General features: G+C 43.7%; 1 protein-coding gene across 10 annotated transcripts in view; it reads right to left on the bottom strand.

The window, feature by feature from the left end:
• syne1b (spectrin repeat containing, nuclear envelope 1b) overlaps nucleotides 1–27,791 on the bottom strand; it is a 67,645-nt gene that overhangs the window by 7,106 nt on the left and 32,748 nt on the right. For 8 of the 10 annotated variants that reach the window (XM_058615469.1, XM_058615479.1, XM_058615468.1 and 5 more), the window contains 76 exons: nucleotides 27,525–27,689; nucleotides 27,258–27,430; nucleotides 26,999–27,152; nucleotides 26,683–26,826; nucleotides 26,120–26,284; nucleotides 25,700–26,017; nucleotides 25,464–25,619; nucleotides 25,032–25,202; nucleotides 24,595–24,921; nucleotides 24,343–24,495; nucleotides 24,084–24,251; nucleotides 23,823–23,999; nucleotides 23,562–23,708; nucleotides 23,337–23,462; nucleotides 23,020–23,196; nucleotides 22,655–22,920; nucleotides 20,385–22,545; nucleotides 19,935–20,272; nucleotides 19,701–19,845; nucleotides 19,387–19,605; nucleotides 19,022–19,290; nucleotides 18,755–18,920; nucleotides 18,499–18,654; nucleotides 18,190–18,342; nucleotides 17,914–18,096; nucleotides 17,667–17,804; nucleotides 17,370–17,555; nucleotides 17,148–17,270; nucleotides 16,861–17,043; nucleotides 16,560–16,703; nucleotides 16,221–16,409; nucleotides 15,761–15,901; nucleotides 15,339–15,452; nucleotides 15,090–15,251; nucleotides 14,611–14,805; nucleotides 14,351–14,527; nucleotides 13,255–13,446; nucleotides 12,943–13,074; nucleotides 12,643–12,743; nucleotides 12,362–12,515; nucleotides 12,149–12,277; nucleotides 11,892–12,047; nucleotides 11,568–11,777; nucleotides 11,348–11,449; nucleotides 11,122–11,241; nucleotides 10,800–11,000; nucleotides 10,519–10,692; nucleotides 10,130–10,261; nucleotides 9,801–9,997; nucleotides 9,574–9,706; nucleotides 9,009–9,191; nucleotides 8,707–8,856; nucleotides 8,361–8,537; nucleotides 8,118–8,273; nucleotides 7,880–8,035; nucleotides 7,604–7,774; nucleotides 7,381–7,514; nucleotides 6,902–7,106; nucleotides 6,601–6,783; nucleotides 6,349–6,495; nucleotides 6,093–6,247; nucleotides 5,837–5,984; nucleotides 5,654–5,748; nucleotides 5,300–5,534; nucleotides 4,802–4,996; nucleotides 4,572–4,697; nucleotides 4,248–4,403; nucleotides 3,454–3,612; nucleotides 3,041–3,207; nucleotides 2,460–2,622; nucleotides 2,051–2,238; nucleotides 1,809–1,959; nucleotides 1,525–1,707; nucleotides 1,152–1,289; nucleotides 839–1,030; nucleotides 405–732 (listed from right to left, as the gene is read on the bottom strand). In XM_058615469.1, coding sequence (XP_058471452.1) covers nucleotides 405–732; nucleotides 839–1,030; nucleotides 1,152–1,289; nucleotides 1,525–1,707; nucleotides 1,809–1,959; nucleotides 2,051–2,238; nucleotides 2,460–2,622; nucleotides 3,041–3,207; nucleotides 3,454–3,612; nucleotides 4,248–4,403; nucleotides 4,572–4,697; nucleotides 4,802–4,996; nucleotides 5,300–5,534; nucleotides 5,654–5,748; nucleotides 5,837–5,984; nucleotides 6,093–6,247; nucleotides 6,349–6,495; nucleotides 6,601–6,783; nucleotides 6,902–7,106; nucleotides 7,381–7,514; nucleotides 7,604–7,774; nucleotides 7,880–8,035; nucleotides 8,118–8,273; nucleotides 8,361–8,537; nucleotides 8,707–8,856; nucleotides 9,009–9,191; nucleotides 9,574–9,706; nucleotides 9,801–9,997; nucleotides 10,130–10,261; nucleotides 10,519–10,692; nucleotides 10,800–11,000; nucleotides 11,122–11,241; nucleotides 11,348–11,449; nucleotides 11,568–11,777; nucleotides 11,892–12,047; nucleotides 12,149–12,277; nucleotides 12,362–12,515; nucleotides 12,643–12,743; nucleotides 12,943–13,074; nucleotides 13,255–13,446; nucleotides 14,351–14,527; nucleotides 14,611–14,805; nucleotides 15,090–15,251; nucleotides 15,339–15,452; nucleotides 15,761–15,901; nucleotides 16,221–16,409; nucleotides 16,560–16,703; nucleotides 16,861–17,043; nucleotides 17,148–17,270; nucleotides 17,370–17,555; nucleotides 17,667–17,804; nucleotides 17,914–18,096; nucleotides 18,190–18,342; nucleotides 18,499–18,654; nucleotides 18,755–18,920; nucleotides 19,022–19,290; nucleotides 19,387–19,605; nucleotides 19,701–19,845; nucleotides 19,935–20,272; nucleotides 20,385–22,545; nucleotides 22,655–22,920; nucleotides 23,020–23,196; nucleotides 23,337–23,462; nucleotides 23,562–23,708; nucleotides 23,823–23,999; nucleotides 24,084–24,251; nucleotides 24,343–24,495; nucleotides 24,595–24,921; nucleotides 25,032–25,202; nucleotides 25,464–25,619; nucleotides 25,700–26,017; nucleotides 26,120–26,284; nucleotides 26,683–26,826; nucleotides 26,999–27,152; nucleotides 27,258–27,430; nucleotides 27,525–27,689 — 15,103 coding nt within the window. The remainder of the gene's footprint in view (nucleotides 1–404; nucleotides 733–838; nucleotides 1,031–1,151; nucleotides 1,290–1,524; nucleotides 1,708–1,808; nucleotides 1,960–2,050; nucleotides 2,239–2,459; nucleotides 2,623–3,040; nucleotides 3,208–3,453; nucleotides 3,613–4,247; nucleotides 4,404–4,571; nucleotides 4,698–4,801; nucleotides 4,997–5,299; nucleotides 5,535–5,653; nucleotides 5,749–5,836; nucleotides 5,985–6,092; nucleotides 6,248–6,348; nucleotides 6,496–6,600; nucleotides 6,784–6,901; nucleotides 7,107–7,380; nucleotides 7,515–7,603; nucleotides 7,775–7,879; nucleotides 8,036–8,117; nucleotides 8,274–8,360; nucleotides 8,538–8,706; nucleotides 8,857–9,008; nucleotides 9,192–9,573; nucleotides 9,707–9,800; nucleotides 9,998–10,129; nucleotides 10,262–10,518; nucleotides 10,693–10,799; nucleotides 11,001–11,121; nucleotides 11,242–11,347; nucleotides 11,450–11,567; nucleotides 11,778–11,891; nucleotides 12,048–12,148; nucleotides 12,278–12,361; nucleotides 12,516–12,642; nucleotides 12,744–12,942; nucleotides 13,075–13,254; nucleotides 13,447–14,350; nucleotides 14,528–14,610; nucleotides 14,806–15,089; nucleotides 15,252–15,338; nucleotides 15,453–15,760; nucleotides 15,902–16,220; nucleotides 16,410–16,559; nucleotides 16,704–16,860; nucleotides 17,044–17,147; nucleotides 17,271–17,369; nucleotides 17,556–17,666; nucleotides 17,805–17,913; nucleotides 18,097–18,189; nucleotides 18,343–18,498; nucleotides 18,655–18,754; nucleotides 18,921–19,021; nucleotides 19,291–19,386; nucleotides 19,606–19,700; nucleotides 19,846–19,934; nucleotides 20,273–20,384; nucleotides 22,546–22,654; nucleotides 22,921–23,019; nucleotides 23,197–23,336; nucleotides 23,463–23,561; nucleotides 23,709–23,822; nucleotides 24,000–24,083; nucleotides 24,252–24,342; nucleotides 24,496–24,594; nucleotides 24,922–25,031; nucleotides 25,203–25,463; nucleotides 25,620–25,699; nucleotides 26,018–26,119; nucleotides 26,285–26,682; nucleotides 26,827–26,998; nucleotides 27,153–27,257; nucleotides 27,431–27,524; nucleotides 27,690–27,791) is intronic. The other 2 variants (XM_058615472.1, XM_058615475.1) reach the window with 2 other exon arrangements.

The following is a 27,791-nucleotide window of genomic DNA, read 5'->3' as shown; positions in this document are numbered from 1 at the left end:
TGACACAGAAGTTTTAAATTCAGTGAAAGACATCTCTCTCTTCTAACTCTATCTTAATATTGCCTGATTTTCATATCTCAAAAACTATTTTAAAACTATTGCAACAATTTACATTACATGACAGCAGTATGATAATCTAAGGTCATGAGTTCATGAGTTTATGTCCCACAGAAATGTTTAATTGTTATATCCAAGAAATCTCTTAGCTATAACTACAGAAATACGATAGCATTACTATGATATTACTTCCTTATTTCAAAACTTAATACCATAATATTATTATACTATCACCACATTGTTACTGTACTAAATACCACATTTCCATTAACCACTGTTAATGGAACCAACGTAACCAATGTACAAAATTTATCCAGAATATCGTGCGTGTGTGTTTGGAATCTAACCTGACAAGGCTGAGGCAGGCCGTTGGATGAAGTCTCCCTCCTCACTCTGCTGCTCCCTCAGGACCCTGCTGGCGCTCTCCAGCCCACGGCTCAGGTCATAGTCATGATCCCACTCCAGGGGAATGGAGTCCACACTGGCTGGCGTGTCCCGGCCTGATCTCTCGTTCCGGAGCTGAGCCGCCAGGGAGGCAGAGCGGCCGGAGGAGGGCAGAGGTGACAGGAAGCCATCGCCCAAACGCTCGCCCCATGGCAAGCTGGACAAATCACCAGGCTCATCCAGCTCCAGCTCCCGATCCGAGAATGACACTTCAGTATCGTCGTCTGCAAGCTTAAAAAAAAACCCCAAACAATTCATGACTCTGAAGCTGAGAATCAAGCTACAAAATATAGTGAACTCTTTAATTTAAGAATAAAAATCTGCTGTCAGGACTTACAGGAAGACGGATGAGTTTCTTGTAGTAGCGTTCCACTCGACCAAACACTTCCTGACAGTAGCGCTGCAGCTCTTCCAGCTCCTCCTCGATGACAGCAGCATCCAGCGGCTCACTTTTCTCTATCAGTGTTTCTCCGTGATGGAAAATCTGCTCGATCTTGGCTGTCGTCAGGGCAATCTCCTGTTGGAACGACTGTGACATGGGAGGGATATAAAAAAATCATGCACCAGTAAAGGAATCTGTGTGAAGACCTTATCAAACCATGTCAGTCAGAAAAACTGTCTGGGTTAAACTTAGCTTGTGACAAACTTACCCTGAGTTGTTTGATCTTGGCCTGAATGTCACACTCAGAGAAGTGTTCGATGTTGGTCAGCTGCAGGTCCATCTCTGTCAGCCACACCAAGATGCCGTCTCTGGCAGTCTCAAAGTCCTCTCTCTGACTAATAAAGTGCTACACCGTTGAAACAGAGAAGCTGCTGTTAGAATATTTAACAGTAAATAGTGTGCAAAGATTTATCTATCGTGTGTGTATCATCTATTAGGCTCAACAATGAACTCTGTGTGGCTTCATTAGCCATTGATTGAACATCTAGATAAACAAATACAGGAAAAGGAAGTTGACGAATACATGTGAAACAATAAAACATCAACCATAATGTCATAATGCACTTTGCAAATGACCGTACCTTAAGCCTACGAAGGATGGATGCAACCCTCTTCTGAAGGTTGTCCCATCGCTGATTGGCATCTTGGGCCATTTCCCTCAGACGACAGGAAGTGTCAGTGCGGTTTTCTCTGGCCAGGCGGCGATATTGCTTGTTGATCAACTCGAGCTGAGTCAGGCTTTCATGGACCTGTCTCTGGAAGGCCTATGCAAACATTGTTGTTGTTTTTTTATATACATATAAAGGTAAACAACCAACAGCATCATCACCACTCTTTGTGATGTGATTTGATGTGATGTCTTTACCTCAAATTTCTTAAGTTCCTCTTTGGCTACAGTGTACAGAACACCAGAAGAGTTGGGCAGAGCAGCAGTCTTTTCAGAAGTGGCCAGCCACTCCTCGTATCGTGCAAAGTCATCAAGGAATTTCTGCCATAAACGCCACGTCTCCTCAATCCTACCACAAAGAAACGTTTGTGAAAGGTTCTCTTGGTCTAACATTTACATCGAAAAACTAAAATGATATCACAGCAACATCATCCACTCACTTGAGTCTCCTCTCCATAGACAAGGCACAGATGCTCCTCCAGCGGCGATCAAGGCTTCGAGTCGCCTGCTGGATGGAGTCGCACTCTGCGTCAGTGGCGCAGGCGTCACAGTCGTGCAGAAGCACCTCGCACAGATTCAGTACAGACGCCACTCCCGTACTGTGTTTCTCTATGTCGCGCTGCAGCTCCTGACAGTCAAGAAAGAGAGGAAAGAGTACATTTATGTTTGTGTGCTAATCAAAGAGAAACAATAACACAACACAAGATTTAAAAATGACTTTATATCAATAAATACCCCCACAGACAAATAAGTTCACAACCGCACATTGCTACTTGGAGGTTAGTTGGAGATAAAGGCTAATTGAATCTATTGTGGATACTTTAAGCACTATAAAGTAAATTGGGTTACCTGCTGCAGATCAAGCTTCCTCTGAATCTCCTGAAAGTCACATGAGTCATGGGCGATGGGCTTACACAGCTCAGTCTCGATGTGAGCCAGCCAGGAGCGCAGACTGCTCATATTCTTATCCAGCTGCTGCACGGCCACCAGAGTTTCTCTCAACTTCTTTACTCTGTTAATGTCATTTACAAAATTCTGTTAGTTCAAAGGCATGAAAACGGTGACTGTTTTTAGTCACATGCACGTGTTGGTACAATTCAAGCTAATCGGGAGGTGCATGTGTGTGAGAGACCTTGTATTTGTTACCTATTTACAGCCTTTTCTAGCATAAACACTGACCTTTTCAGGACCAAAAGTCCTCATGGAGACCAAAACCTGGTCCTAATGAGGCAGAACCTCATTTCTGAGTAACTGGTAAAAGTTTAGGGCTATGACTTGAATTGCGGTGAGGTCAAGGTTAGACATTAACTGGTTATGGGTAATGTTAGGGATAACACTTTGGCTGTCCAAATAAATGGAAGACAATGTGTGTGTGTGTGTGTGTGTGTGTGTGTGTGTGTGTGTGTGTGTGTGTGTGTGTGTATCCTCACCTGGCTCCAATGAGGTCCAGGAGGTGCTGCCATCGGTCGCTAACTTTGCTGAGTTTCTGTTCAATCTCAGTAGCTTTGCTCTGGTGACTGGCCCTGGCCAGACGCTCGCCCAGCTGATGCAGCCGCAGCTTGTTCTCCTCAGCCGCAGAGATCTCCTCCTGGTAGTCCTAAGACACAAAGTGATGAAAAAAAAAAAAGACACTCTGAAATATCTGGATGACTTTTTCCAGAGCAAACAGTTTTGAAATAAGAATAAGTACAATGTAAAATGATATCCAAGTGCAATACGGAGTATTAGAGGAATACAACAAAACATGTTTTTGCTGTGATTAAAAGCATTGAATATATTAGATGCATGAATTTCTAGGTAGTTTTTATTGGATATAATTTCCAATCCAAATATTGCAGTTTACCTTTCGAAGCTTCTCAATCATTTCTTCAATGCTGATGTCACCGTTTTGGGAGACCTTTCCCTCCATGTTGGTGAGCCACTCGCAGAGATCTTTGTACCTCTCGTTGAACACGGTCCACTCGTTCAGCTTCTCACTCACCTGCTGCCTGCGCAGGGACAGCTGCAGAGGCACAACAATGCATTAAGAGCGAAGTACATACATCCCGGTGCAAGGTCCATTAAAACCAATGCATGTAAATATTACAAAAAAAATATACAGCGAAAGCACTGCATGCACAGACGATTGCACTGTGACTGATTCATTTGCATCATGCAGAGCAGAGTGTGTGTTTCCTGTCTGCCTGTTTCATCTACTGCACACAGGATGCAACTGTGACATTGGTTTTGAGACCAAAACAAAGTTGTCTGTTACTAAGGTAAAGTCGTTTTTATTTTAAGTTTGATCTCTTTTGTGTCCGTAGAGAAACAATTGGACATGAAACCCATTTGTTTCGACATGTTTTTTGTCCTGTTAGGATTTTCAAATCTACACGAGAGCATTGATTTATATATAATTTATATGTTTTATTGCCATTTTTCAGTCCTGTATTTGGTCTTACAACTGTATTGACAATGATACCGACGCCATTAAAAAGAATAGTTAGTTTGACACTAGTACCACCATCTGGTATCTCGAGGGACTGCAAATTCCCTCTGTGTATCTGAACATAATTATAATCAAAATGAAGTCACCAGTAGCTGTAAGCAGCACAAACACTGTACACCCATGCATAAATGCTCAGTAATGCATGGTACCTGGTGGGAAATTTCGTCCCACTGACGGTGCAGCAGCTCAATCCGCTCCTGCAGGACTGACAGGTCCTCTGCACTGATGTAACAAGACAACGACTCTCTCAGCACAGTCAGGTGAGCCAGATCACCTGTCCATCCGTCAAATGTATTCTCCAGGTCCTGTTATTGAAGAAATTACTTGTAAATCTTTCAGATTTCACCTTTTAACAACCGATCATCTTTTACTTTGAAGGTCAAGGTTGTCAAAGCGTTTTAAGGCATGTTAAGTTTGCTTTTCATTAAAAGTCTACTTAATGAAAGGACTTAAAAATGCCTTAAGGCTGTCACCTTGCAGCGCATCTGCTCAGCTTGTAGATCCTCATGGTGATGAGGATAAGGCTGAGAAAGCTGCCGTTTAAAGGCTCGAAGTTTTTCCAGAGATCCAGCAATACCTCTCTCACACCTCTCCCAATCCTGTGTATGACACAATACATACACAAATATGAAACAAGAAATTGTTTGAACAAGTGTCAAAACTATGTGTATATATGTATAGTAAATAGAGGCGGGTTGTGCACCTTTAACAGAGTGCTGAGCTCTTTCTTTTGTTCGTCCAGACAGTCGCTGGCACGTTTCCAGCGCTCTTGGATGTCGGTGAGCTCCGCCTGCAGTGACATCTCTGCTCGGCTATCAGCCGACAGGAGCAGTTGTCTGCCGGCCTCCACAGTCAGGATGTAACTGCCCTGCTGACGCTGCAGCACCTTTTCTTTCATCTGCACCACAGAGCACAGTCGATGAAATGATCACGTCTGATCATGAGGTTCCTACTCTCAACAAGTGATACCATCAGTGTCTTGTGCTTTTCAAGAAATATCTCATAATATCAAGTCGCTGATAAAAGATTTTCTGCTATGAGGATATATAAGGAGTGTGATTCCAAATGTTGTTTCTATGGTCAAATCTGACCTGTACTCAATTATGGACAAACGTTCATACCGGCGGTAAACGGGGTCTAAATTAGTTCCATCCTATACCAGTTAGATGTACATTATTTAAAATGCTTCGATATGATGTACCTGGACGGTGTCCAGCATGGAGCGGGCTTGTTGCAAAGGCACTGTGTTCCCAGTCCGGAGGGCCTCCTCAGGGTAAGAGACCTCCACCAGCCATTTGCGTAGCTTCTCCACCATTTCTCTGTAGCGCTGCCACTGACGGATCAGGCCATCGATGATGCCACGCCTCTGCTGAGCTCGCCGCACTACGCCCTGCCACTGGTTACTCAGCAGAGTCAACTTTAGGTTGAACTCATCTCTAGAAGAGGCAATTGAAAAATTAATGCTTAATTATTTTTGTTTTATTTCATTTTATTTTATTTTATTTCATTTCATTTCATTTTATTTTAATCTGGATTTTTTCTGAATGGTTTTTACCTGTCATCGACCTGACCCTGCTCTAACATTCGCTGTCCATCACTGATGATAGAATGGAGGATCTGCTGGCGACTGAACATCTCTGCTTGGAATAACTGGAAGACACAAATCATTTACTAATCAATAAAACAAGCAATAAAGTCCAGCTGTTTCGGGGTCATTCCCTTTACAATTGGCTCAAACCTCATGAGTTTTTTGCTGCTCTATCAAACTCTGATAGTTCCCAGATATTTCCACGGCTAGATTCTCCTCAGTTTGGACCAAGAACTCCATCCATGTTTCACACTTCTCCAGGAAAGTCTGCTGCTGCAGCAGGAAGGACTGAAGTTTGCTGCAGGAGAGCAAATAAAGTTTTTTTTTTTTTTTTAAATGCCTGTCACATTATACAAAAACTTTTGTTCAACAGAGGAAGAAATAAAGTATCTTTTACATGTCATACCTGAATCTCTCTGTGGTCTGAGCTGAAGCTGTTGACCAGCTCCTGTTCAGATTCTGCATGCGTTTGATCTCTGAATCGTTGAGAGGGAGGCGGTAACCAAGCTCATTTAGTCGCTCTAGTTCAGGGGCCATACTGCTGAATTTCAACATGAGCCTCTGTAGGAGGAAATGAGGGTGATGTTAAACGTATCCATTCCAAGACGGTCAATAAAGTGTATTAGTTGATTAAACTGAGAAAAAGACAAACGCTAAAATACCTTGAGCTCATCCATGCAGTCCTGGATGACTGTCAGGTCAGTGGTACCGTTGGGATCTTGCACCTTCAGAGCTTCCTCGGCTTCAACTATCCAAGTGCTCAATGAGTCCAGCTGATCATTAAAGGTTTCATAATCTTGAACTCCAGTCTGTAATTAAATCGAAACATCAATAACACCTTCTAAATTCACAATTCTGGCAGGTCAACTGTGGCCTACAAAAAAAGATCATAACCATTATTGTTTTTATTTTACCTGCAGGGTGGTGAGCTGTCTGGTTAGAGCTTGTTCTACAGCGGTGAGCCGCTGGGTGAGAGACAGGTGATCAGACTGGATGTTAGATGCTGCCGATGTGTCCACCTGCTGTTTCAGCTGATCGCCCAGTTCTTGGAGAACTTGCAGGGAGGCCTGCACAGAGGCTTGGGACCGGAGCAACCCCTTAAAACAAAAATAAATGAAACAAATTTTTTATAAACATAATAAAACCATTGACAGAAACAGAACTAAAATAGTAGGTCAGGTCAGATTAAGCGGGATTGGCTGTGCTCTCACTCACACTGCACTCTTGGATCCAGGTGGACACTACCTCGTCAGCGTTGTCCTTGCTGCAGGTGGTTTTGAGGAGCTGTTCGGCTTTTTCTTCCTGCAGCTGGATGCTGCTGCAGCTCTGCAGATAAAGCTCCTTGTAGCGCTGCCAGAGCTGAAGCAGTGCTTTGCTGCTTCTCAGGCGCTCTGCAATCTCCTCGAGTAAGCCAGTCCATCTGAGAACAGAAACGACTATTAGGATATTATGTAAATGTGACTTTGCAGTTTGCAGGTTAGCTGTTCCTATCAGACCCCAACAGACTATAGAAACAAATCACTGCTAAAGACACACTTCTTCTTCTTCTTCTCACTGGACTTAAATGTAAGTTGAGTTTCAGAGCTTGATTTCATATGCTACTGTGTAATAATTTACTAGATGTTGATCTCTTTTTCAGCATCTAAGACAACTATGTTTCTTTAAAGCATGCTTTAAAAGTTCAGCAAGGTCACCTTGCATTTACATCCTTGAGGGCATTGTTCAGGGAGTCGGACACTGACGGGTGACACTCCTTCAGCAGTTGGTGGGTCACAGCACCAAACTTTCTGAGGCTGCTCTCCTGTTTCTCAAGTTCCTCTTGCAAATCCTGTACAGATAACAAACAATACATGAGTTCAGCATTGACAAAAATCAATGCTTCAGAAAAATGACTACAACCAGGTGACATGGACATACCTGCAGACTCTGCACCTGCAGCTGAACAGCCTCCAGGGAGCCAGTGAGGAGGCGAAAACGAGACACTGAATATCTTCCCTCCATCAAGTAGCCATTGATCTCTTCTGAAGCGCGCTTGTACAGACTCCACTGATCCAGCACGGACTTCAGGCTGATCTTCAATTGTCCAATCTGTCAAAGGTAAAACAAACCAGGGAAGAGCAAATTACAGCCACATAAGATGAGTGTAACCAAAGTATCACATTAAAAACAGGGTGAAGAACAGGTGGAGCTTACCAAGTGGTCCAGGTTAGCCCAGGTGTGATTGACACACTGGAGTGTTTCCATGACGATAGCACAGGCCTCATCAGTCTTGTTTTGGACAAGGGCACAACCCTGCTCCTCCACCCTCTCTAGTTCTTTTTCTTTTTCCTTCACCAACTCTTCCATTTCCTGAAAGTTATCAAATGATTAAGAATTTAAATATGGTTTCAATTCATCAGTGTTAACGCAGTAAAAAAAAAAAAAAGCTGACCTGGCAGTCTTTGAGAGCGTTCTGCACAGATGTCAGATCCTCAATCCGGTGTTTCCTCTTAAGTCTTTCTTCTTGAGTTGCCATCCAGGACTTAAGGGCCTGAATGCTGCTCTCATACTCAAGCCACATCTCCAGAAGGCTCTCCAGGAACTGGATCTGCAATTATATTATTACATGCGATTTTACACTAATAAATGGCAATGGCTGTTATTTAACGGACAGTATCATTGCCTGTGACCTCACCCTCTCATTGATGCGACCTTGTAGGATCTGCCAGCGGCGGTTCATGGCTCCCAGGCGCTCGGCAAAGTCTGTCTTATCACTGCGTTTGCTCTCCATATCCTGACCACTCAACTGTGGCACGGACTGGTTGACAAAGTCCACAGTCAGCTGTTTGCAGCTTAAATCTACTCTGAAGCCCTGAAGTGAGGAGACAACAATTAATTCATGATCAGAGGGAGACACTGATGACACTTCATTATAACCCTTCTTCAGAAATACACACAGTAGTCTAATTTGATCAGATGTGAGATTATGGAGAAAATCTAAGACACCAGATCTAAAAGAATCTGCATGATATGTCAGCTACCTTATATTTTTGCAAGTAGTCTTGAATCACATTTGACCCCACAGCACTCTTTAGGTTTTCTTCATCTTCCTCAGTGATATTCTCCATCAAAGATATCCAGTTGAACAGCTCAGAAATGGCATGACGGGTTGCCAACTTCTCCATTTGGATCTGAGGAGAAATAAAATCCATCGGTTGTGCACATTAAACATCAAAGTGTCTAAAGTCAAACCTTGACTGAAAACTTCTCTACAGACGAAGCAGCAGAGAGCAGTAATCCTATTTGCCTTGGCGCCTGTTCACTCTGCTTCATGTGACCATACCTGATGCAGCTTCTCCTGGACCACTGGGATGCGTGTGAGCAACTCAGCCCACTGTGTGTCAATGCGCGCCAGGTCAGACCGCAGCACCACAGTGTCCACTTTCTTCAGTCGTAGCAGCTGGTTGCCCTCGGTTACCACTGAGCTTTTCAGGCTGGACTTGCCTTCGACTTCCTTTGAGAACTCCTGAGACAGACGATAACAAGCGTTAGATCTGTTAGGCAAAAGTATATTTTACAGTATGACGATGCCATATGGAGAACACCACAGCTGTAGATACAGCAGCTACTTATAACACTAATAATTATACAGATTAAATGATAACAATACTACAATAAATATGAACATCAATATCTTATGTCATATATAAACACACATCCCTAAAACTACAGTATATATGTACTTTTAGTGGATTTTCCCGCATATACTGTATTTGTGGCGTTGGCACAACTGGGTGCCCAGGTCTTACTTGTTCAATGTGTGTGAGTGTTTTAAACAAAAAGGCTGGAAAAGATCCAGAATATCTGGATCAATACAAGAAATAAAAAAACACCGCCTGTGGTCTCACAAGGAAAGCAGAGAGATGATCTCGAACTGTTTCCAGCTCCTGTGGGACTAACACTGCCTGTGTGTTCCAAAACTCAAGTCTCTCCAGAGCAGACTGCAACCACTCGCTGAGCTCGGCACACTCTCTCTGATACCTTAAGGAAAGAAAGAGATAAAACACAGAGTAAATATTGAACTGCACCAAGAGATTAGACTGATTTCAGAAATCCCATGCACAGATATTCTGACCTGGTCCAGTGTTGTAAGATGGCCTCCAGGCGTTGCAGTTCCTTGTTGACATTGGCGGTGTTGTTGAGCCAGTGTTCCCCCAGCAGAGCGAGCTGATTCTCCAGTGCAGGACAACACACTGACCGCAAGAGATGTTTCCCCTCGTCCAACACCTGGTGGAGCTTGTGCTGATGTTCTGTCAGTTTCCCCTTCAGACCCTGTACAGGAAAAGAAGGAGGATAAGATAAATAGAGAATGAAGAAAAAAAGTGAATGGGCTGCATTAATTGTTACCTGTATCTAGGCTTTGTAAGATTATTATGCCATATTGTAAAATGTGAACGTCTGTACCTGATACAATGAGATTCTGTCCATGAGCTTTTCTTCCGTCTCCTCCACCAGCCCAACAGAGGGAATACTTCCCTCAACTGTCTCCAACTGTCGGTTCAGACTCTGGTAGTCATGCACCAAGCGGCACCAAGTCTGATTTTCAAAAAAAGAGATGAATAAAAATGTAAACCATCGCAACCACTCTCAAAGAAATTCCTTATTCCTTTATTGAGGCTTTGCAGTGATGTCTAAAAATGTATGTTACAATTATAAGATAAAAACACAAAGAAAAATCTTTAGGCCACTAACAGTTTTAGTAAAATACATTTTAAAATACACTTTTACACAAGACAGATGATTTAGAATATGGCAATTCTTCCATTACTACCAGAAAATCATGGTTCTCTCACCTCTAGGATGTACTCGAGCTCCACTCCTTTAGTGTGTGCCTCTTTGAGGATCCTCTGAGCCTCAGCTAGTGTCTCCTCCAACGTTTGGCTTTCTTTGGGAAGCATCAGACCACTGATTTTCCTAAAGTATGTTTCGGTTAGAATCATATGGGACTCCAGACCCTGAAAGAACTCCTAGAAAACACAATCAGACACGAGCCAATCATCACGTCTGTCTTCAACTCTGTAGTTTGTCTCGATCTTGTTTCACTGTTTCACACAGAGCTGCAAATTGACCAAACCTTGTGTTTGTCCAGGTGATTCTGGACTTCCTCCACAGAGCTGGCGATGATTCTCTGATCAGCAGCCATCTTATCTTTAGCTGTGTCCACGAGGTCCATCAGGTCCTGCAGGGCACGCTCATACTGTTCCTTTAGAGCCATGTTCTGGTTCAAACCACTGCGCCTGGAACCCACCGTCATCACCAGCTCCTCATAAGAATCCTGAAAACACACACACACATTTTTTGGTTATTAGTTTCATGAACACTTTGTCCTGCTGGACTAATGTTTTTAAAAGTTACTTTTAAGTTAAAACATAATACAAGACAATTTGATAAATTACCTGGAGTTTCAGTAATTTGTTTGTAGATATCTGATCCACTTGTAGTGCTGTTCCTCTGATTTTGAGCTCTGTAATTCTCTGTTCAAAGTCTTTCAGGCTCTCTTCTGCACTGGCAATGACCTAAAAATAACAAATCAAATTGATTTGATTTGTTTGATTGATCAAATCAAATCTCCCGTATCAGGAGATTTGTGTGGATATTTGTCTCTGCTAAACTTTGCATTACCTCCAGTTGTTTTGAGGCTGGTCTGTCCATGGCTCCAGCTAAGGCCTGCAGGATCTGGCACTTGGTCTCAATTAAAGCAGTTTGAAGAAGCTGTAATTCACTCTAAATTAGATAAGAGGACATTTTGGGATCAAACATTTGGAGCTTGTTTGCAATATCAGTGTATATTAAAAAGAAAAAAAAATAGCACTGAAAAGCAATTCATGGAAAATATAAAAACCTGGTGGGCAGTGAGTTCATTAGTTCTGGTCCTCATGTGGTCACAGCGTTGTCCCAGAGCACAACCCAGAGCTCCCAGTCTCTCTTTCAGGCACTCAAGGTTGTCCTCCAGCAGCGTGCGGTCTTCACGTTTCAAACCTGAGGACCCAGCTAGCAGAGACTGACTGAGCTTCACCTCCTCCGTCATACGCCTCACATCATTTTCTAATGTCTGCAGAGAAGACGACGACATGAATTAACTCTTAAACTAAACCCAAACTCATCTCATATTGCCAGAATCCTAGATTCATTCATACGATCATCTACATTTGAAGTCTGATCGTACCTCCTGCTTCAGTAGATGGGTTTCTGCATTCTCAGCCAGCAACACTGATCCAGAGAAGACGTTGTTCTCCACACCATCCAGCCAGGAGGAGGTGGATGACACAGCTGTGTAGAGATGCTGTTCCATCTGCGCCACCTGTGCCTCACCACCACCAGGCTGTGCACACACAAAAACAGACACGCAAAGTTGATGGAACAAAACGAATCTTGCGATGTAATCTGTTGTCACGTATAGCATAGTATTTGAAATAGTGAGACCTGAGTGGTCATGTCTTCTATTGTCTGTCTGAATCCATCATACAGAGTCTTCAGGGACGATTTGTCAGCTTGTGCTTCTCCATTATACACTGAGCCAGCTGTCGTCACACGAGAGGCTCGAGAATAAACCTGCACACATACTCAAATCAGTCTCTAGCTTTAGAAGCAACAACACTAGACTTTGTGCCAATAATTACATGACAGAGTTAGTACCGGCTGTTTGCTGTCCTGTTCCAGAGTTTTCTGCAGGAGCTGCAGTTTGGTTTTCAGCTCTAATCTCAGGCTCTCCCATCTCTGCCTCATCTGCTCTCGAGCAGCCTGAGCATCTCTCTCAACCAGAGCTGCTGGTGAAAATGGCTCCATTGTGCTGCACAGTGACAGAAACATAAATGCATTGACGTTTCATTAGAATTTGCCACAAATTTGTCATAAATATATTAATTTATATTATAAATATTGAGTGAAATTGTGGTATAATAGGAGTTAAAAAAAACCTGGTACTGCTGGGTGAGGCCTGCTGAATAAGAATCTCCTCCCCTCTGCTGGCAACTGACTGAAGCAGCTTTTTCTGCTCTGCAAGTTGCTCCTCAAGCTCCTACAGAGTATAATGATGAAATTGGAAATGATTAAAATTTCGTAAATTGGGTTCAGAATCACTAATGTGCTGACTGAGATATTATTTAGATGCCTATTTTTAATGTAATAAAGTAAAAAAAAGTGTTTGAAAAAGGACATTTCAGCTCAGTTTCATTATTGCTTTTATTATTTTCCTATAAAAGAGAAAAGGAACGCACCCTCTGTCTCAGAAGACTGTCCTGGTGTTGTTGGGTGCGTGTGGTCCGGGCTTGGGCCAGCCAGTCCTGCACACTGGGACTCTGTGAGAGACTGGAGTCGGATTCACTGTCCTCCTGCTCCTGCAGAGAACACTTCAGTGCCAAAATAAATATTTTTAAAACAGGAATAAAAATAATGAAAAATACCTTATGAAGAAAGAAGGACCATGACATGCAACATAGAGCTGCTGGAGACACATTTAACATTCTCTTTCGAAAATAATGTAATGATGTTGCAAGTACGCTAACATTGGTAGCCTGTGGCGGACTCACCTGGATGTTATTCTGCTTGTCTTGCAGCATCCTCTGCAGCTCCAACAGGCCACCCTTCAAGGTGCGTAACTTCCTGGCCAACTGCTCAGTGTCCTCTCTTGTCTCAGTGCGGCCCTCCAGCAGCAGGTTCTCACTGTGCATGGACAGCTCAGATAGGGCCAGGACCTTCTCTTCAATCTCCAGCAGCATGTTCTGCAGCAGCAGGAGAAGAGAGGCCAGATCAAACATGGTTGCTCTCTCACTACCTACACAGCAAACCCGCTCCAGTTGTGGCTGAGCCCCCTACGCCAGCAGCTTTCCCCTGACACAGGGGGACGTGGAGAGCTCTCCCTGTGTTTTCATCCTTTGCCCACGTTTCTGGCCTCGTCTCCTGTGCAACACATTACCACTAATCCTTCAAGCTCTGCAACACACATGCTGTTACTTCAATTGGAAAGTTATCCTGTGCAGATCATGGTGAATGTCCAGTCCAGTTGAGGACACCTATTGCAATATTCTGCTCAGTATTTGTAGATTTGTTTTGTAATAGCACTGTTATAACTCTGCAACCGGAAGCAGCAGCCTTTCCCTCCCAGTTCTCGTGGATTCCCCTACTTGGATATTCTAGCAGCTTTAACACCACCGCCAATCCCAACAGCGGAATCTACTAATCACCTGAAAGCCACACCCCTGAATACCTTGCTCTGTGCTTCTAACAGGTCCCTGTCACACAGATACATCTGCATAATCTGCTTAAAACTAGTGCTACAGTTGCTTAAGAGCCTAGCCGTCTGAATGCCCCTCTAACTCTGCTAATGCTCTTGTTTACTTACTGAAAGGTTCCTGCCTCCTGGGATGATCCATACGTGATAAAGGAAAGAGAATACTGAATACTGTATAAGGCAGATGGAAGTAATCCAAACCCAATTCTGCATTAGTGTACTGACCATGACCAAGACAATGATAGAGAAAAACGTTCTCCAGAGTTGTGTGTGACATTCCTGGCAATATTCTGTCATATTCATAATAATAAATCCATTAATATTTATCGTATAAGGTAATTTACATGTGCAGATTGGATTCATTGCTCCATATGGACAGCAGGGGGAGCTCTTACTTGACATTCAGCAAGCTGATCCTCCATGTCTGACTCCTCCATAGGTTTAGGTTCAAGGATGAAGGCAACGGCACTTCGCATACTGACCAACCACTGGTCCAGGCCATCTGCCTGGGCGAGATAGAGCTGTATGGCCTGTTCCTGACGCTGACCCTCGAGACGGTCACTGACGCGCTCCTGGAACAGACCAAATCACATTTACTTGTCACTATAATTCAATAATACAGACTTACGTTGTCCCACATTTCCACAACAACTACCTCCAAGAGTTGCTGTTTGCCTGAGGCTTTCATGTGGATGGTCGCCATCCTCTCAGCTAACACAGCGAGGGAGGACTGCATGGCCAGCTGGTCAGCCATGTCTGAGTCCACAGTGTCAGAGGCGAGGTCCTCTGTGAAGCTCCTCTGCAGCCTGTCGATTTCCTCCTGCACACTCCGAATCTCTTCAATCAGACCCTGCAGAGAAGAGCATCACTGGAGATGTAGAACTAAAACATGTTTACTTTGGCAGTGATGTGAGAAGAGAGTTGGTTTTACAATTGCATTGGGAGACACTGCAGTTAAATTTCAAATTTAACTCAAATTTCTCCTCCTACAAAACAGTGTTAAATACATGACAATAGACAATAAAAAAACAAAGGTGAGCAAAAGCAGTAGCCACTTTACTGAATTAATAAAGATGTGATTAAAAAAATCCATCCATCCATCCATGATTTTTATCTTGACATATTGGGACTCACATCATGGGCTTTTATGTGACTGTCTGGACTTTTATCTGCCTCCACAGGCTCACTCAGTTTGGCCTCCAGAGCCTCCATCTTAGAGGAGATAGACTGGAGCGACCCCTGGTAATGTTGTTGTTTTTCCAGAGCTTCATACAGAGACCTCTGCTTCTCGCTGATCTGTTTGGAGAGCAGTGTGTACAATGTACAATGAGTGCTAAGCCTAAAACATGATTACAGCGTGAACATCTTGTATTATTTACATACCACATTCTTTAATGTCTCCCATGAGCGCTGCAAGTCATCTAAGTTGGCCACCGACTCAAATGTTGGGTCGTATAACTCTTGGATTGGAGCTCTTGTGAGAGTTCCTTTTCCCATCTGAAAACAGTTCAAACAGTACGGTCTTATGCAGCAGTGGTCAGAGCAGCAGGTGAAATAATTAGAAAATGACGGCAACCAAAGAGCTCCAAATTCATTGTTAGCCACGATGAACTTGTAAGTGCTGGCAGATAATAGATATGGATAATTACTCCCAGTGGTTTGTTGTTAAATTAATAGCAGCGGGAATTAAATTTGTGTTTTATTGCTAATAAAAAAAAGAAAAAAAACATTTCAGAAGCAATAGAAACCACACATTTCACATGTGAGTATACTTTTGATGGAAGAGAGACAGAGAAGGCAGATACCTTGGTTATAGTGGCCTCAGTGTGAGTGATGGGAGAGGGAGAGCGACAGACAGGAGGAGAAGAGACCTCACTGTTCGTGCCCTCCTCCCCAGACTCCTCAGTTACAGGAGACAGGAGAGTGTGACAACGGCCAGCCGTCATCTGACACGCCATGCAAGACACATTATCAGAAGAGCAGACAGGCGAGGTGGATTTGGAGAGATTAATCATATGCAATGTGTTTTTAGATAAAAGTGGCACAGTGCAACTTACAAAAAACACATTTTTACAATGAAAGCAGGCAAAAAGGTTTAGTCAGTAAAAGCAATAAAGGAAATTTAAAATCTTAAGAACCTCTTAAGTGGAAGCCAGAGATAGCAGAGTGAGGTTAATTGATTAGGCAAAGCCATCATGAACAAATAGCTGCAAACAACTTCATCAATACATTTTGTACATTTCTTTTTTTCTTTTTTTTCCCTACCATGACAGCTTGTGCAGATGATTTCTTTGCTTTCTCGCCATCCATCTCCTGCAGCCCCTCAGGCAGTCCTTCCACATCAGTAACAGTCAGCAGCATGGTGGCATGCTTGGCCTTCACTGCCAGCATCTTGCACTTTGAGTTCAGCGAGGCAATCTGCTCTTGGTACCCTTTGATTTTCTGAGCAAGTTCCTAATATAAAAAATATAAAAAATATAAAATATCCAAATTATAACAAAATGTGTTTTATTCTGGATGCTCACATTTATTTCATGTGTAAATTCAAGAGTTTTCTTGACATGAAACCTGGGTAAAATTAATGAATTGATGTATGAATTATACTTCATGGTGAAGGATCTGTGCCTGCAGCTCCTGGATGCTACTGGAGGGAATCGGTCGGTCCTGGATGACACGGTGTGCCTCTTCGATCAGCCCCTGAAGGTCTTTGACTTCCTGCTCATACTGCTCATACTGCACCACTGCCTCCTGCACAAGAACAAAGTGCATGCAACCGTTAAACCAAGAGCTTGAACTGAAAAATGTAAAAATATATGCTAACAAAAGTATTCCTCAAAATAATCATGCATAATTATGTGGTCTGGATGCAGGATTTTCCACACTTTGAATTTGCTGTCCATTGTACCTGTAGGATGTTGCATTGCTGAATGGCCACATGCTGCAGCTGACTGGCTTCTTGCTGCAGACGCAGAGCTGTGCGACAAATGGCAAGGTTTGGCATCACCTCCTCTGGGACCCGCAGAGCGCTCTGACACAGTTGCACTGCCTGCACCTGCTGCTTGAAGCTCTCCATATCTGCCAACAGACGCTGCCCAAAACAAATGAAGGTTTATATTGTGTGAAATTACAAAAGCTAGGCATCCACGGCTGTTGATAATAAATGGCGGCCTATATTGTGTACTTTCTAGTTACCTGTCTCTGAGTCAGTTGTTCTTTGAGGCTCTGATGTGTCAACTCTGGTGAGGTCAGTGTGGCTTGGACCTGCTCCAGAGCAACATGTAGGGCCTTAACTTCATGCTCCAGGGCCTCCATACTCTGAGGACATAAAGCATTATTAATCGATACATGATCAATAAAAAAGAGTAGCGTAGTCAGTAGTCATTAATGCCATAAACAAATCCTTCATCTCTGTACCTTATCTGCATCCTCCAAGCTCTGCAGCCGAATCTTGATGCCTTGCTGAAGCTCCTCCGTGTGTCGACTGAGTTCACAAACCTGTTGGCTCATTGATTCAACCTGTAGCACCTCTGACAGGAGCTCTACCTTCTCTGCCATTGACTCCAGGTCTCCATGGAGCTCCCGAGACTCACGCAGGACCGACTGTGCAACAAGGACAACAGGTTAGTGAATAATAAGTGGGTTAAAATGAAAAGTGTATTTCAAAAGACCCCAAATGCACAGTGTGGACACATGTCTACGCCCCCAACTGACCTGATACATCCGTATCTGCTCCTGCAGATGAACAGAGGAGTTCCAGATGATGTTTGCCTTCACCAGGCTTCTGGCTTTTTCTGACCACCTCACAATGAAGTCCAGCATCTCATTATACTCATCTAAATGGCAGACAGCCTAAAGAGCCAACATAAGAGACAAGAGAAATATATTGCACTTAGAAACAACACAAAGGTATAAGTTGTGTTTTTCTATGCAACTGAGGATTTATGAATATTGCACAAACCTTTTTGAGCCAGTTATTCCTACAGTCTGCAAGCCGTGTTGTTTGGTGATGGATCTCTGATAGTTTGCTGATGGCATCACTTAGCTGTTTGGCCAGCAGAGGGCTTCTGCGTCCAAATTCTTGTACAGCAGCATCCAGTTCGGAGAGGATGCGACCACAAAGGTCCAGGTCTTCAGCAAGACTCTGTTAAGAGAAATGTGTTTATAACGAATGCCTTTGAATGATTTGTGTTTTTTCACGATTAATAATAAGACCGAGCAAAGTTCTATGACCTACCTTGACCTCTTCTTTGGCATGATCAACATCTGGAGATTTTTCTTTAAATTTAGCAGAGATAGCTTTGAGTTTCTCTGAGATGTCATGGATTCTGGAGCTGAAATCCTCTTTTATTTCCCTCGTTTTCTGAATTTCTCTCTCTTTAAAAAGAACCTAGAACACAACATGAAATTAATTAACACAATGCAACACAACCTTCTGAACACTGTGTACGTGCTCTCTGACATACATGCTACACCTGCTACCAAGTTAAAGAATCATCTTATCCATGTTCATTCAAAGATACTGAATTAATGAATACAGTATTACCTGATCCTCAATGGCGCCCAGTGCAAGTGAGACCTCAGCAAGTTGCATTGAGATTTCTGAAGGCAGAATGGTGTAGAGGTCCAAGTATTTGCTCTGTTGCTGCTCCGCTAATTTATCCACATTCTGCCGATAAGTGATGACATCTCCATGTACAATCTACAAAAACAAGATCCAGAAATAATAACATCAAGCATCTATGTTTTGAGGATGATTCACAAAGGTGATATTTCACTTTTTAGATGACAGAAAGCTATACCTCAAGCTCCTGCAGAAGAGAATCAATGTCAGGTGTTGGATTGAGAAGGAGCTCCCTGGTCTCCTGGATCCAGGCTTTCGCGACGCTCAGTTCCTTCTCCACTTCTTCTCTGTCCCTCAGTTCCTGAGCAGTTTGAGTCCTTTTAGTCCTGGACTGTGTCAGAAGGCTGGAGAGACAAAGACAAAATCATTCCAAGTAAACTATGTAATAAACTTTCAGTTAAAAATGTTTCAATTTTGCATTTCCTTATGTTGATCTTTGCACTACCTTTCCATTTGGTCTTGCGCAGCTCTGATTTCCTTCAGGCTGGGCAGCTCATCCTGTTCATTTGTCGGCGAAGGCACTTCCACATCGTGCAACAGGCTGAGGGCGTACTGTCGGAGCAGTGTGAGGGAGGAGAGCTCTCGCTCCAAGTCTTGGCTCAGCAAATCATGCTGGTCTAACAGAGACTGCAGGGTGGCTTTGGAGGCCTTTTCCACGGCACTATCAGGAAAACGACTCTGGAGCTCATCCGAGACTGCTCTCACCTTCACCATCTATAAAACAATGACCATTTAGAAATTTAAGCAAAATGGTTCTAATTATTTTATTATTATTAGTATGTTTTCTTTTCATACTGTTTGCCTGTATACCTTTTCCCTAAAAGTTCTCCATTCCTGTGCAGTGTCCTCAAGTACTCTCTCCTGTCCCCGTGCCACACTGCGTAGTCGTGTCCAGCGCTGCCACACTGTGGTCATTGAGCGACTGATGGTTGCCTTGCTGGCATCACTCCCCACCAGCTCAAGCTGAGCTGCTTGCTCCTCTAAACCACTCAGTTTCTCTTGGAAGCCAGTTACCAGTGACACTAAGGACTGAAAAATGAAGAGATAATAAATTAAATCCATCATTTTCCTAAATGAATCACCCATTTTTACATGGAAAATAAAAAATTTTTGGCCTATCATACCCGATGACTGCACAGCTTTTCTTCAGCTTCTTGGCTTGTGGCAGCCTTTGCAGTGGAAAATTCTGTCAGCTTCTTCTCAGCCTCATTCATAAGCTCAATGACAGTCTGCCTAGCCTCTTGGTATGACTTCCACTGCTTCACACAGCTAAAAAAATGATATTAGAGAATTAAATAACGATATTGAAAAAAATACACAAAATTACATGTGTATCATCACTATGTCATGCTCACTACCTTTGAAGGACATCCTGGTGACACTGGAGCTGATCTCGGACCTCCATGCCTCTCTGCCTTGCCGACTCCACACTCACACGGAGCTGGTCTTTGGCTACAGGGTTGACCAGGTTCTCCAGCTGAGGCAGCAGGGACTCCAGTTCCTCCAGGTGTATGATGAACTCCTGCTCTGTGGCCACAATTTCGCCTTGCTGCTGTAGACACTCCTCATAGTTCTCCACATCCACACCAAGACTAGCCTGCTGTAGGAAAGACACAGCATCCTCCAGCCATTCGCAGGCTGACTGCATCCTGAAGTGGTATCTCTGACACAAGTCCAGTGCATCCTCCAGAGTAATCTTCACGCAAAAACAGTTCAGAGAAAATAAGAAAAGCATATTTAGATAAAATGTACTGAAAGACTGCACATTTTACATGTATCATTTTCATGTTTTATAGAATATATCCCACCTGTTTGGAGCTCAGTGCTTTTTGGACATCAGCCTGCAACTTTGCCATTTCCTCTAGGCTTGTATCCACATGGGCTGGCACAAGCTCATTGGCACTGATATACTTTAGATTTTCCCTGCTACTGAGAGCAGCCACAATTCTCAGTCTGGACTGCACTTCCTCCTGCATGATTTGCTGCTTTCTGATCTCCTCCTGCACCTTCTCCACCCTCACGTCCACAATTACAGCACAGTCCAGTTCGTCCCTGACATGCTGCAGCCAGTCCAGTGTCCTTTTCATCTCCGTCTCAAAGTCTTTACTTTGAATAAACCTGTTCTCACACTCTTCTATCAGATCTCCCACTGCAGCCTGCAAAGACCGCAGCTCGTCTTGCCACAGAACCACTTGCTCCTTTGAGGCGTCGTGTGCCGCTTGGTCCACACGGGGTGCAAGAGTGTCCATCTGCTCCATGAGTCTTGACAAGTGAGAGTTGGCACTCTGGAGACTCCCTGCAAGAGCATGGTAGTTCTTCAGCCTCTCCTCGGCCGACTGGGTCTCTGCATTCACTTTAACCAGCTGCTCTTTTGTGGCCTTTAATTCAAAATCAACCTGCATAGCCATTGCCTTATGGTCCTCAAATGACTCCAGGGTTTCACCAAGATGCTCCACTTTCTGTTCAACCAGCCTCTTCAGGCCATTGTACAAGCTCACAAGCTGGGTCATTTCCTCTGGGCGCCATGGTTGACCAGTGCTGCGAAATCCCTCTTTTTTCTGGTTGAGTTCACTCACAGCTAGACCAAGGTTGCACAGATCTACCTGAATGGTTTTGTAATCACTCTGCAAACTGACAACTTCCTCTGTTTGCAGCCCTACAGGTTGTGTGCCAAGATTATTGAACTGCTCCTCCAGCTCTTTCAGTGCTTTATGAGTGACATCTATGAAAGAGGTGTACTCATTTCTTGTAAGAATAGCCTGCTGGATTTTCTCCTGTTTCTCTTTTGCTAGAGCTAATATGCTGTTATATTGCTGGGGAAGAGTGTTAAGTTTTTCGTCTAAATAGCAGTGGTCTACTTCATTAAGAGTAGGCAATATTTCCTGACCAGCTCTTTGTACAATTAGTAGGAGGTTCTCATATTCAATTGCCTGCTCGACAATCAGTTGATACTTCAGTAGCTGTGCTTCCAATTCGGCGTCTCCCACCATCAGGTTTATTTCAGGAAAAGTGACTATGTCGGCTTGTTTTAACCACTGACATATTTTCTCAAGATCGGTTTTGAAATACTTCCTGGACACAAGTACTTTTTCAAGCTCCTGAAGTTTCTGCCCACATCTATGTAATGTTCTGTCAAAGATGTTTTGCAGCTCCTGTAACTTAGTGAGAATTTCGTTTCTTTCTTCCTCGCGGGCCTCTCTCATCAGATCCCTCCCCTGAGACCACAAGGAGGTCAGCTCACTCTGATAGGCTTTCAGACTGCTTTGGATGTTCCTGCACGTTCTAACCTGCTTGGCCAGATCATCAGGCAACAAAGCAATGTACTCTTCTGCCTGGGCCTTCTTCTCATTCTGCTGGACCCAGGAAATGGACTGGCTCACAGCCATCAGGAACTGTGTCCTTTCTGTGAAAGCCTTGCTCAGGTGTTTTCTACGCTGCACCACTTTCACACTCAAAGATTCCACCTCAGATTGAGTTTCAAAAATCAGTTGCTGCAAATGCTGCCTCTCACTGAGGCCCAGCCGGGCCAGCACCCTGTCAGAATCAGCCATGGCCTGGGAAAGTAGAAGCTGTTTTGCCTCTAACTCACTGCAGATGCTCAGGTGGTCAAACAGGAAGCTCTGAGCCAGCTCAGGGGGAGGACTCATTTTCATGGCCTCCGACAGAGCAGGCTGCTGCTCCTCAGCCCAGTCCCGTGCCTCTTTCAGACGGGCCTCTACTTGGCCCATATCCTCTAGCGTCACCATTGAGTCCTGTATTTTCCTCTCAATTAGGTTTTGCATTTGAGACCATCTCTGCTCAAAGTGGCTGATTTGCTCTTTTACCAGCTCCTTATCATCTAAGTTCAAGTGTTGGATGACCTTCTGCTTCTGGTCCTTAAGGTTCTCCAGAGTGCTCTTTTGTTCTTCCAGAGTCACAGCAAGTTTCCGTAAAGCCTCCAAGTGCTGGGATGAACTTTCCGCATCCGTTCTGTGACAAAACACCATAGTAAGAGTTCAAGTTAAAGATATCTTTTGATCTTTACATTCAAAATCTCATAGCATCTCTCATCTATTGTTGAAAAGTTGGATTTACACACCTGGCTAGATTGTCCCACTCTTTGGACACCTGTTCAAACAGCGCCTCCACTGCAGAGATGCAGTCATGGTATTCTTTAGCTCTGTGCAGATCCTCCTCTCTCTGGCTTTGCAGCTTGTTGGCCTGGTGACACAGATCAAGCCAGGAATTGCTCAGACGGTCTATCTCTGTGTGTTCTGGAGAGTCCTGGCCACCAGTCAATCTGCTCACAGTCTCAGCCATCTTGGTCAAGATACTCTGCTTGGACTGCAGCTGCTGGCTGCATTCCTGTGTGACGTGCAATATATTGGTAAAAATTAATACACGCAAAAAGAGGGCAGATCACCCTTTAATCAGGGACCACTGGTTATGATTCCGTTCCCTTACCTTGGCTTGTGACAGCATGTTTTGTGCTATCTTGGTCTCCAGCTCTGCAAGTCTTCTGGAGAGGCTGAGAAGCTGCTGTTCCATGTCCTGGAACAGGCTGACAAGGTCTTGTTTTTGTTCTTTGATCTCTCTCCAGCCCTCTGAAAGCTCCTGTGCACTGGACATCCTTTCTTCAATCTGCAAGGAAGACATGATGAAAAGATAAGATGACCGTGTGCAAAGATAAGATGTGTTAAATATGTCAACATGGAAAATAAAAGTTGTGCATTTTTATATCAGCCAACTACCATAACATTTATCTTCTTATAATAACTGACCGTGAGTTTGATCTGCTGGACCTTGGCAGCCGTCACTCTCACAGCATCATCAGACAGGTCACACACGGAACACACCAAGTCCAGGTAAGTGCTGGCTTGTTCCTGAAGGGCCCTGTAGTTCTTCACCTGAGTATGCACATATAACAAACGATCGTTAAAAAGTGATAGAGAAAACAGCTTAAGAACATTGTCACTGTTGTTGCATTCCAACATTGTGTCATTCACCTGCTTCAGTGCCTCCTGTAGACCAGATGGTCCCTGATCGTTTAGGTGGAGCTCCTCCTGCACTGTGGAGAGCCAGGTCTGACACTGCTGAAGCGTGTCCTGATGGCTGACATGTTTCTGCAGCTCTCGGTCCAGACTCTGATACACCTGTTGAGCAAGGTGAAGTACTACCTTAATTACTGTAACTTACTGTATCATAAATAATAAATTCTGATAGTAATTGAAGGGATGAATGGATGGTTGTCGAGTTGCGTTACTCACACGTTGGGCAGTGCTGCAAATGGCAGAGTAGCTATCCCTGGTTCCCTGCTGGTGAGCCTGGACTTGTTGACTGATCTTTACTTGAACTTGGTCTGTACAACTGGCAACAATACCTTCTCCTTTCTGCTTCAAGCTTGTGAGACGCTCCTCAAAACCAGCTATCTCCTCCATTATTGCCTGAAAAAGAAAAAAAGCAGATCATGAAGAGTAATCCTTAAAATGTAAGAATTTTTAAATTTTTCTAGCGACATAGTTAATCACCTTGTGTCGGGCAAGTTGCTGCGTGGCCATCTCCATACTGCTGGTCTGCATGGAGTCAAAGGTGACCAGCCTACTGGACATCTGTAACAGCCACTTCTCAACCTCTTGCAGCTCGCTGTTGTAATCCTCATGCTCCTTAACCCACTCCACAAGATTCTGGACCTGTGTCTGAAACAGGCAAAGACAAAGTCATCCTCAGTGATACTCTCAAGTGTGCAAAGATTAAACATCAGAAACAATGATGAGCAGTATTCATTACCTTAGATGCCAAGCAGAGGTCCTGGTAGTCAGCCTGCAGCTTTTTCATGTTGTCACTTATTGTAGGGTCACTGACTGTGTCGAGCAGGGCTTCTCCTTTCTCAATAACAGATTTCACTGGTGACTCGTGAGACTGTACTGTCTGCTGGATGGTCTGCATACATGGAAAGGAAGCATACTTGCAGTTAAAACACTATTCATATGTGTATTGTCTTTTTAAGGGAAATAGCCATATTAGCCAATATTAATTCACCTTATACTTTGCTAACTGAGCCTTCTTTTGGTACAGTTCAGCTTTAGGTTCGACACTTGAGGCTAAAAGATTCTTGGTTTCCATCACCCACTGGGCCTGGGCCTTGTATTTATCCATAAAGTCTTTCGAGAGTGAAATGCATTTCTCCAGTGAGCTATGCTCTGTGCGCAGAGATGCCCTTAATTCCTCTATTTGAAAGAGACGGGTGTCCATCTCCTCCTTTAGCTGCTCCGCTTCATGTTCTTCCAAGAATGCAAAGGCTCGCTCTGTCTTCTCCCTCATTGTCTTTAGGTAAGAGTGACCCTGCTCCATGTCACCCTGAAGAGCCTGAAAGGAACATGGGCTTGTATTATTATTAGGTTTTCATCAGTGAAACTTTTCTGGACTGTGACAGTAATGTTTTTTTTTTGCCAGTTATGCATGATATAAATGTTCACCTCCAGTTTCTTCATCTTTCTCTCCATTGCAAATCGGTCTACAACATCAACACTTATAGCCACAGTGCTAAAGTTATTCTGAATGGTGCTGAGCCAATCTGAGAAGGTTGAGAAGACACACTGTGCCTCGTCAAGGCAAGACACTTCCTCCTGCAGCTGTTTGATTGTCTCCTGCCAAACAAAGAAAGGAGATCTTCTCATTACATATTTCCAAGTTGTATTAAATTGCAGAAACACATAAAGATTCTAGTATTCATCTGGATATAGAGACAACCTTAAGATTAAATTAGCATCCAAGACAAAATAAGTATACTTGTATATACTTCATGAATGAATGCATGCTCTGAAAATATGAATCATATATAGATATATATATATATATATATATATATATATAAAATTCACAGATATGATTGTTTTTGTAGACATTACCAGTAAATGTAGAAGCAGTGCATGGTAGCGGGCTGTGATCTGGGTGGCTCTGCTACTGATCCGGCTGCTAATGTGGGTTTCATCCAGGACCTGCTGAGCTAAAAGACTGAGCCCCTCCATCTCGTCTTGATAAACCAGCACTTCCTCCTGCCAGCTCTGATAAAAGATAGTTCATTGATGAATATGCAGATTTGCAAAACGTTTGCGCACATACTTGCTATGCGGGCTATACCAACCTTTATTAGCTGCAGCTGAGCATCTTTAGTGGTGCGGTCAGACCGCCGATGGCTTCGCAGTTGTGCTTTGGTCTCCATGCCCTTTAACCAGCTGTCAAGACGCTGGAACTTTTGCTCCATCTGCCGCAGTTTGGCCAGAGCACTGTTGAGCTGGGCCCGGGTGTCAGCCAACTGGGCCTGGTAGAGCCTCCACTCCTGCTGCAGGGTCTCCAGTGCTCGGTCTTCTATCTGAGGCAGGCCCCAGGGAATGACCAGTTCTCGACTGACCAGCAGTGTGTTAAGCAAAGCCTGGCCCTCTGTGCAGGACAGCTGTAGTTCCTGTAGTCAAACAGATGTGGTTGTCGTTAAGCTCTTCCAAATGTATGCGGATCATTTTAGGTTATGTAATATGTAATACTACTACTACTACTACATTTGCACCTGCAGCTTTTGGAGAGTCTCCTCCAGCATATCAACATCACCCTCCAGCTGAGTGTAGCAGCCAAGCTTCTCTTGTTCCTGTTCCAACCAATCTTCAAACGCATGGAGGCCCCGCTGATACTCCTGGTGGGCTTTTACCAGTTCCTCCGCTTTGCCAACTGCCCTCTGAAGACACAGTGAGGATAATCATTCATTTGTAATCTGAGCGTTACTTGTTTCTTACATTCCCAGTGACATGTTCATAGATTTGCAGCCACTGCTTTGGTGGCTTCACACTTCAGTTCTGAGCTGTGTGAGGTGGATTTGTTGATCCATCTCACTTAATCTAATTAAATTTGGAGTCAAAAATAACAATAAAATGAGCATGGATAAAAACCCCAAGATATAATTAAATTATACAACAGCAGTAACAATGTTCTTGTTTTTGTACAGGTTTGTGAACATATGGACAACTCTTCTGAACATGCATCAGAAGAGTAGTCTCTATCATAACACTGTCGCTGAGATGTATTTAAAATAAGATTCCACGCCTACTCTCTGGCTAACATTCTGCTGCTTATTACCATGGCATTGTCTTTGATGGTGTTGTATCGCTCTTGCAGATCTTGGAGCTCCAGTTGAGCAACATAATTCTCTGCAATACTGGCACTCTTTGCAGTGATGGTGTCCAACAAGGTGCTGTGGCTCAACACTTCCTCATAAAGCAACTGAAACAACAAGGAAGGATGAGTAACATTATCAACTGACTGTGCATCAATTCAAACTTAGACCGACTGTGAGTAAAACTTTCCCGCAAAATTTCATCTCTTATCCCTTTTAAGATTTGAAATTCAAATATCTTCAGCATGTGACAGGCTGTTAATAAGAAGATTTTAGTACCTTAGATTTGCTCAGATTAGCACTTTTGTCTCTCATCTCTGGACACTGTTTATCAGTTGGGTCAAGACTCTCCTCCACGTGCTCGGCCCAGGATACAAACTGTCGTACATCCTCTTGATAACTGGTCCACTGTGACAGAGAACCTTCCAGCTGACTGTGAATTTTAGAGAGAGCATGAGGCTTAAGTCAGACAATCATACGGTAGTTGCAGAAATACAACTCAACTTAAGATAAAGAACTGATAAAAAAAATAAAATACCCTTTGCATTGAATAGAAGCGGAGAGCAGAGCATCCCAGGAATCTTTTAGCTCCTGTATTTGTTTCAGGATGGCGGGCACTCCCTCAGCTGATGTGTTCCTCTGAACAGACTCTCCTCTTGTGGTCAGCATCTTTAGCTGGATCTCTTTCTCCTGACGAGCGGTCAGCAAGGCCTGGAGCAACAATCAGTTATTATTATTATTCCAAGCCTAAATTGGGTATTCACAGTGATGCCGCTGATCTCTCACTACCAGTGAAGTCTTGTACCTCCAGCTTAATCATCCTGCTGTCAAGAACACTTTTGTCTGCAGTGGGAGCACAGTACGTCTGCAGCATATGGCTGGTGTCAGCCACCCAGTTCTGAAGCTCCTTCAAGCCTTGAGAGAAAAGCTGGTGCTCGGTGACTATTCTGTCGATCCGAGAGGCCTTCTCCTGCAGATATACAAAGCAGGACACAATCCAAAAATAATCACACTGGGTTTGAGCTGGAATTCATACTAGACTTGACCTGTAAATGGCACATTGAGATTAAAT

The sequence above is a fragment of the Solea solea genome, chromosome 18 (assembly GCF_958295425.1).
Source record: "Solea solea chromosome 18, fSolSol10.1, whole genome shotgun sequence".
In the NCBI taxonomy this organism is placed as follows: Eukaryota; Metazoa; Chordata; class Actinopteri; order Pleuronectiformes; family Soleidae; genus Solea; species Solea solea.
The sequence above is the reverse complement of the archived record's forward strand: the minus strand, read 5'-3'. Positions and strand labels throughout refer to the sequence as shown.